Here is an 8,611-nt window from a genome sequence, read left to right on the forward strand (position 1 = left end):
TTTTCTCTTCTCTTCCCTCCCTTCTTTATTTGTTTATTGTATTATTGGCTTTATTAATAAACAAGTCATGAATCAGGCAGCATCCCATTTAGCAAATAGAGGGGAGCTCCTGTCTTTTCACGTTCTTGATGTCCTTTGACGCACAAAAATTTATATTTTGTCAAAGTCCAGTTTATCTATTTTTTTTATTGCTTGTCCTTTAGTAGGTGTCATGTATGTGAAACTTTTGCCTAATCCAGTACAGTGATTATAGGCCTGCAAGTATCTGTTCAAGTCCTCACTTTCATTTCCTTTGTGTATATGCCCACGGATTGCTGGGTAATATGGTAATTCTGTGTTTAGCTTTTTGAAGAACCTCTGAACTGTTTTCTCTAGTGGCTGCACCATTTTACATTCCCACCAGCAATGTGCAAGCTTTCCAGTTTGCCTATATCTTTGCTCACACTTGTTACTTTTCATTTTTCAAATCAGAGCCATCCTGGTAGGTATGAAATGGTATCTCATTATGGTGGTTTTGACTTGCATTTCCTTAATGACTAATGATGTTGAGCATCTTTTCATGTGCTTATTGGCTATTTGTGTAGCTTCTTTGGAGAAATGTTTATCCAAATCCTTTGTCCATTTTTTAATTGAATGTTTGTCCTTGTTCTTGAGTTGTAGGAGTTCTTTATGTATTCTGGTTATTAACCCTTATCAGATATATAATTTCCAAATATCTTCTCCATTTTGTAGGTAGGTTGTCCTTTCACTTTCTTTATAATGACCTTTGCACAAAAGTTTTTAATTTTGATGAAGTCCAATTCATCTATTTTTTCTTCTGTTGCTGATGTTTTTTTGGTGTCATATCTAAGAATCCATTGCCAAATCCACGGTCATGAAGATTTAGCACTAAGTTTTCTTCTAAGAGTTTTATTGTTTTAGCTCCCGTAGTTAGGCCATTGTTCCGTTTTGGATATGGTGTGAGGTGAGGTTCCATCTTCATTCTTTTGCATGTTGTCACAGCACTGTCTCTGTTGGAGAGACTATTTTATTCCCATTGATTGGACTTTGCATATGACATGTTTTTTTAAAGCTATTTCCACTTCTCCCCAACATAGCTGTTCACTAGAGTCATTCTAATCTCTTTACACTCTTTCTCTGGAACCTGCAGGGCTTATCTCTGTCTGCTTCCTCCAAAATCCTTTTCTCCTCCATGTTAATGTTCTGATTTTTCTGAGTCCACACTTAATCTCTTCCTCAGAACTCCTGGATTTTGAGCATTTAGTGCCGTTCTTCTCATCATCTTACATTACAATGTAAGATGGGCACATTTTTGATTGCATGGTTCATAGGTCTCTGTCTTTTCTCCCCAACTAGGGAGTGGAACTCTTTGTGGGCAAAAATTAGGCCTGAACTTCTCTATTTCCCATGGTGCTTACCCTGGGGAAATACTAATTAAATGACTGAAATATAGTTGTGTTGTGATTTCTATCAGTAAATTGTCTTATTTTAAATGTAAATTCACTTTCATTTGGTCTTACTGACTAAGGAGCTGTGTCTACACTATCTAAAATAAAAATAAGAATCCAGATCTCTGAGTTTGCTTAGGCTGTCAGACATTCAGTGAACTTGAGTGGCATTTTCTTTTCCCTAACTAATAAGACATTGTGTAGTATGCTTGGAAAGTCTGAGGTTGATCTAGTAAAAAAGAATATAGATGATGGACAAAGTTCCCTCAGCCCTTTTTGGGGGAGTGTGGCAGGGAGACATTCTGGAAGGTTTTTAAAAATTGTATGTTCTAAATCAAGTTAATGTTTCATTTAAAAGAAGTTGGGCTCTAGCCTATTTTTCATGAAACACGTAGGTCCCATGAGAGGCTTGTTTAGCATGTCATCTGTGTGACTGGCATCAGCTCATGGTCTCTCCGTGAGCAGAGCTGGGAGAAGTGGTGCCAGCACTTAGTGCTGCCCCTCAGCTAATGCCTACTGGCTCCATGGTAAACATGGGCCTTTTAATAGGCTAGAGACAAAGTGACATTCGGAAGAAACAACATGTCGACAATTTCCTTAATAAATTTTGTACGAACACATTATTTCCACCTAATGGAAATGTAGCTCTCTTAAATAATTGAGAGGCTGTATTCATCAGTGGTGAGTTCAGCTGGGATCTCTCTGAGCTAGGACAGTTGACAGCCCCGTGGAAGACTGGGTAATTGATATTTTACACAGGTGGCTCAGCTAGTTTTCAGGTGGGCTCCGGGTGACATTCCCCTGAGTCCCCGTGCCCCGCATACCTGTGCCATCCACGCTGCCCCAGAGCAGCTCCACACTGAAAGCTCCAGTTGCAGTCACTGAACTGCCAAGACTAAGAGTAATTCATCCTTTTTAAAATGGGAGCCAACTCAGTCAGTTTTCCCTCGCTGTGGTTTCTTTCTCTGTCTGCTGACCAGACACTGCGTTAGCACAAGGCCTTAATTTCATAAAGAATGATGAAATTGAATGTTCAGCATGCAGTCATTTTTATGTGCTGAAAGATGGGAACGTGTGCTGAGGAAGCAACTACAGTGTTTGTGGAATGAAAGAGGAGTGAGCAAATGAACAATGAGAAAACAAGTGCTGGAGGAGGTTGACAGGCTCATGTCTGAACAAGAGACTTTGGTGTGGACTTCGAAGCAAAGGCAGGAATGCAGTAAGGGAAAGAATACCCAGAAAACACGAAGGTAAAAAATACACATTACTCTCCTCAAAGAAGAAAAAGTGGGCTCCTGTTTGTTGTGGTGCCTTTCTGGGGTTTGTGATTGTGTCAGAAAGGTTCCTAGGCAGGGCGTCTGGGTGGCGCAGTCGGTTAAGCGTCTGACTCTTGGTTTTGGCTCAGATCATGATCTCAGGGTCGTGATCTCAGAGTTGTGAGGTCGGGCTCCATGGTTAGTGTGGAGTCTGCTCAAGACTCTCTCTCCCAGGCGCCTTGGTGGCTCAGTCAGTTAAGTGTCTGCCTTCGCTCAGGTCATGATCCCAGGGTCCTGAGATTGAGCCCCGCATCGGGCTCCCTGCTCAGTGGGGAGTCTGCTTCTCCTTGCCCTCTGCCCCTCCCCACTGCTTGTGCTCTCTCCCTCTCTTGCTCTCAAATAGATAAAATCTAAAAAAAAAGTCTCTCTCTCCCTCTGCCCCTCCCCCTCTAAAATACATAAATAAGTATTTATTTAATAAAAAAAAGAAAAAAGAGAGAAGTTTCTAGGCAGTGTGTGTGCTCATGGTCTTAGCAGCCTTGTGTCCGGGTGATCTTCCCTTCAAAGGTTGTAGTCTTGGGGTGCCTGGGTAGCTCCGTTGGTTGAGCATCTGACTCTTGATTTTGGCTCAGGTCATGATCTCAGGGTCATGAAGTCAAGCCCCCCATGGGGCTCTGCACTGTGGGAAGTCTGCTTGAGATTCTCTCTCTTTCTTTACCTCTGCCCCTCCCCCCACTCATGCTCTCCCCTCTCTCCCTCTCTAAAATAAATAAATCTTTAAAAAAGAAAGGTATGTAGTCATCCCACATTCCCACAGACAAGAGGAGAGCCTAGGGGAGGGTGGTGGGAATGAGGGCGTACCTCAAGCCTCAGCAGCAATGCACATGGCTTCTTTTGGTTTCTGTGTACTTTTTTAAAAAAAGATTTTATTTATTTATTTAGAGTGAGAGGGGCGCCTGGGTGGCTCAGTCGTTAAGCGTCTGCCTTCGGCTCAGGTCATGATCCCGGGGTCCTGGGATCGAGCCCCGCATCGGGCTCCCTGCTCGGTGGGAAGCCTGCTTCTCCCTCTCCCACTCCCCCTGCTTGTGTTCCCTCTCTCACTGTCTCTCTCTCTGTCAAATAAAAAACAAAAAACAAAACAAAACAAAAAAACTTCATTTATTTAGAGTGAGAGCAAAAGAGCGTGAGCAGGGAGAGGGAGAGAATCTTCAAGCAGACTCCCTGCTGAGTGTGGAGTCCACCTCAGGGCTTGATCCCTCGACCCTGAGATTGTGACCTGAGCTGAAATCAAGAGTCAGATGCTTAACTGACTGAGCCACCCAGGTGCCCCTACCTCTGTGTACTTCTTCAGGAGCTGTGACCATATCACACTGAAGGCTCAAGTTGCGTAATTACTTTTTGTTTTTTTTAATTTGCAGGTAGTTCCTGAAATGACTGAGCTGTTGAAGAAGAAATGAGTTACAATGTTTTAAGAAAGTATTCAAAGTATTCAACTGAAATAGAAATTCATGGCTATTATAGTAATCATTGGAAAGTTTGGAGAGCTACATATCATAATTTGAGAAAAATTCTCACAGATGCCAGAATGCTTTTTTGTGAGCCTATTATTCTATTTCTTTTATTTGTGGTTCCAAGTAATTATTTTTCAAAGTTTTCTAATTCTGTGATAAAATATATAATAAAACATTTCCACAGCTTTAAAACTACTGACAGAAATGTGCCTAGCTTTGTAAAGAAGGAAAATTGAAGAAAGGGAGTAAAAATTTATTTTTTCTTTGCCTGTCTTGTTCATGGACATGTTTTAGGCAAGATTGTAAATATGAATGTTCTCTCCAGACTAATCATCTTAATCTAGTTGTTGAGAGAAGGGATCTAGATAGGCAAATTCAGAGTTAAAAAAGCATGGCCGCAAAGCATGAATATTATGTTAAATATACTCCAGTCTTCAGAAAACCGTAACTAATAAGACAAAAGCAGACCAGACTTAAACCTGAACCTGCTAAATGAATTTAGTTGCCTTACATTAAATTTAATTTTCCATTTCGTTCAGCTTATAGGAGTTTGTGTCTATAAAGGAGAGGGGAGTGGAGAAGGAGGGACTGCTTTGACACAATACAGCCTCTTATGCTAACAGTTTGATATTATAAATGTTAAAATCCTGCTCAGAGAATGCTTTGGCTTTTCTCTGGCCCTCCTGATGCTTCCTTTGGGCTCTCTTAGAAGACAGCCAAGCATGTGAGATGGCCACATGTGTGGCTGGCTTTGGCACTCTCCCTCTGCTGCCCTAGAGCGTGACGGAGATGGAGGGTGTCACAGGGGCTAGGAGCCGGTATGCGTGCGGCCCGGGAACAGAGGCTGGGGAGGCTTTGGCCCGTCCTGTGGGAAGGGGTCCTGGAAACATCAGGGTCAGCAGGTGAGTAGAATGAAGACAACTGCCACCTGAAGCAGATCTGCAGAAGTTAGAGTAGTCAACAGGCTAAGGACAACAGCGGGGAGGAGATGGGGAGTGACCAGTGGTACAAGAGGGGATGGGGGCCGAGGTGGTCAGCCTGTCCCTCTCTGTGGCCAGCCTGGGGCTTGGCTGCTTGGACTCTTTTTGATTTTGTCACAGTCACTTGCTATGAAACACTTTTAGAAGTTAAATGTCTCTGGCATCTCAACCTTCTTGAACCTAATAGGATGAGAGGATGGCAAGAAAATGAACCACAGCATCCTGGAATGTCAGAGCTGAGCATGACCATCTGGTTCCTCACCCCCGTTCACAAAGGGACACTGAAGCACAGAGAAATGGTGAAGAGAACCAGCTGACTTGTCCGAGGCCATGTGGTTTGAACCACTCTTGTGAACATGATTCCCATATCTTGTTGCTGCGTTCGAGGCTCTTCCCGGGGGAGCTAACCTTGCTCAGGGCCTTCTCCATTTACGCTGTTGGACACTATAACTTGGGGACAGGAGAGATGCAGAGGTGACAAGGCAGAGGTACCCCGAGTCTAGGGTATGCTGGCTCACGGAGGACCGATCCCAGGTGGTACCTTTGCATAGTTCCTAGCCTCAAAAGTGGAACTGATAGGCCTTTCTCTCGGTTTCCTCCTGTCATGACTGCCGTGTCCCACCTCCAGGCAGTTTACTCAAGTGTTTTACTGGGTACAACTCATCATCATAATAGCATTGAGTATGGCGCTCACTGTGTGCTGGGGACCGTTGTAACACTCCGCACATATTGAACCCCTTCAGCCCTCAACACCCTGGAAGATTGATGCTATTATCATCATCCCTGTTTTATAGGCTAGGGAGCTGAGACACTACAAGTTCTGTAATTGTCCAAATTCAGATAGCCTGTAACGAGAGCCAGGATTTGAAACCAGGAAGTCTGGCTTCAGAGCTGTGGTTTTACCGGTAGATGTTTCTACCTCACTTCGGCTCAAGGAACAGGGAGACTCGCTGCGCAGTAACCTTGGGTAAAAGGCACTGAGTGCTTGGTGCCGGGTGGGCAGGGCACACATTCAGGATCCTAGCTGGGGAGGAGAGCCCGTGTTCTGGGTTTGTCTCTCCTGCAGGATTATATTCAACCCAAAAAGCCCCTCTTAAGTGCCCACTTAGAGTTTACCTTAAAAAGGCACCTGTGTGAGGTGGAGGCAAATTGTTAAAACTATAATACATGCCAGAAGGTGAAATTTGATGTGTTCTTTTTATCCCAGTGTTTTATTGGACACCAAGCTGTCAGCTCCTGATGCCTCTGCCCCTGTCTCAGGCTTGAGGACCCAGAGCCGCAGCTGGAAGCAGTGTGGGGAAAGATGTTAGGGGTAGTTTTCTTTAGTGTGTGTGTGTTTTCTGCTTTTCTGCCTAGTTGCTTGAAGTCTTTGGTTAAGCTCATACGGGCCCTGGGAGTTTGGTGGCCTGGTTACTCTGGCCAGACAGAAGCCCTGAGAGGACAAAAGTACACATGTAGAAAGGCAGCTCTGTGAGGGCAGAGCTGAAAAGGTCCTTGAGGCCAGCTGTCTAGATCAAGCAAATGCCCTCCTCACTCTATGGACTGAGACCCAGTGAGGGTCTGGGCTGAGCTTTTCAGTAGTTAAGCACTAAATCCAGCATTTTCCCTGGTCCTGGTTCTCTCAGCAGTACTGTGGGGAATATTCCCTGCTGGGTTCCCTGGCTAACTGATTTTTCTGTGTGGGACTCTGGAATAAACCCCTGCAGGAGTCTGGCCCAGCCACCGCCTGGAAGTAGCATCCTGCTGGACTCTGAGAATACAGGCTTTTGGAGGCAGAGCCCCTGCCCCCAAGATTTTGCAGCTAAGGAGTGATTCGAAAGGAGACTTGTATGAACAGCATATACGGAGAGGGCTCCCTTAGTGGGCCAGCCACCGTCATTCCTTCTGGCCTGGAGGCTTTGATATTTGCATGTGGGGCAGAAGTGGAAACAGAACTCACATGGATGCTTGAAGCGGTGAGGGGCAGAAACCAGGGGTTGAGGATGGTAGGTGGTGGAGGTCACTGACTGATAGGTGAGCAGTTTGGCCTTTTCCCCCATAGGTCAGTGGTTCTCAAACTTTGCCCTCAAGGAATACTGCCATTTCAGGAGTTAGACCGGGAATTATGGTAGTGTGAAAGGTCTTGTTCTGATTTGCAGGGAAAATTAATAGAATTTTCTCAATCCTAAGTCCTGCACACTTTTTTCCCTAAAATTTGGTGGCTGCTATCCCTTGTCTTCTTAGGAATTTAAGCAGATTCCAAAGTGAAAGGACAAGTATCAAATGGATATTAGCTAAGGAGGTCAGCAGGACTGACGCCCTACAGCTTTTGTTTCATGGACATGTGTTGAATTCTTAATACCTTCTGCTAGTTGATAATTGTTCCTTGTTTGCAAGTTAGAATTAAATATGTCTGTATATCAAGAACATTCCACAAAGTGCTACCTGACTTCCTGAGGCCTTGCCACTTGAACAAGTCATAAGGGGCCTCCTAGCAACAGGGAGCCATTGCATTTGTTTGAGGAGGGTCCCGAAACCTCGGGGAATAACTTGAGCCGGTGGTGTATTCAGGATGGCTAGGGGGAGGAGAGGACGGAAGGGATTGGGAAGCTGTTGCAGGAATCCTCTGGCCTTATGCCCCAGATGGGTTTGGCTGAAAGCTCTCTGGTTGCAGAATGGGTCCCTGGAGACTGTGGAAATGGGTCCAGTGCTGTGGGCGAGGCTGGCAGAGAGTGGGGCCCTTCCTCCCGGGACAGTGTGGGAGCCTCGCTGCCGGCAGAGCCTGGGCGTGTCTGTAGGGGGCTGGAGGCCTTGAAACCCCAACCGTAAGTGCGCTCTGCTATCTTTCTGAAAGGGATGATCAGCTTGGTTGCATTTCACGCTGTCTCTCATGAGGGATTTTTGTTTTGGTCTACATAAAAGTGGGCTTAAAAGGCTGGGAAACCCGAAGAACACTATTGATTATAACAGATGGATTTGGTTAGCTGTTGCTGAGCTAAAGGAGGCTTGACTGATAACCTTGTAAAAGGCCCATATCGGGTGATATACTGCCACAATTTTCATATAGCCCTGTGAAGAGCACAAATGAGGAAAAGTTGCTGATAACTTGGTTTATAAAACACTTTCATGTAAGTTACCCCAACAGAAGTGAAAAGAGTAGGAAAGGGTGAAGAAATCAGGCTCTCAGAAGTGCCCCAGGTCACAAAGCAAATGGTAAAACTAGAACACAAACCAATATTCTTAGCAAATACTATTTATTAAGAATCTCCTAGGGGCGGGCGCCTGGGTGGCTCAGTTGGTTAAGCGACTGCCTTCAGCTCAGGTCATGATCCTGGAGTCCCGGGATCGAGTCCCGCATCGGGCTCCCTGCTCGGCAGGGAGTCTGCTTCTCCCTCTCCCGCTCCCCCCTCTTGTGCTCTTTGTCTCTCTCACTCTTT

At 45.1% G+C, this 8,611-nt stretch overlaps 1 protein-coding gene across 1 annotated transcript in view; it reads left to right on the forward strand.

The window, feature by feature from the left end:
• Positions 1-4,748, forward strand: part of ETFA (electron transfer flavoprotein subunit alpha) — an 88,446-nt gene extending 83,698 nt beyond the window's left edge. Inside the window, exon 12 of the mRNA XM_021693741.2 lies at positions 4,123-4,748. Within this exon, the coding sequence (XP_021549416.1) occupies positions 4,123-4,161 (39 nt within the window). The 3' untranslated portion in view covers positions 4,162-4,748. The remainder of the gene's footprint in view (positions 1-4,122) is intronic.
• The last annotated feature ends 3,863 nt before the right edge of the window (positions 4,749-8,611 follow it).

Source organism: Neomonachus schauinslandi, chromosome 9 (genome assembly GCF_002201575.2).
Source record: "Neomonachus schauinslandi chromosome 9, ASM220157v2, whole genome shotgun sequence".
Taxonomy (NCBI): Eukaryota; Metazoa; Chordata; class Mammalia; order Carnivora; family Phocidae; genus Neomonachus; species Neomonachus schauinslandi.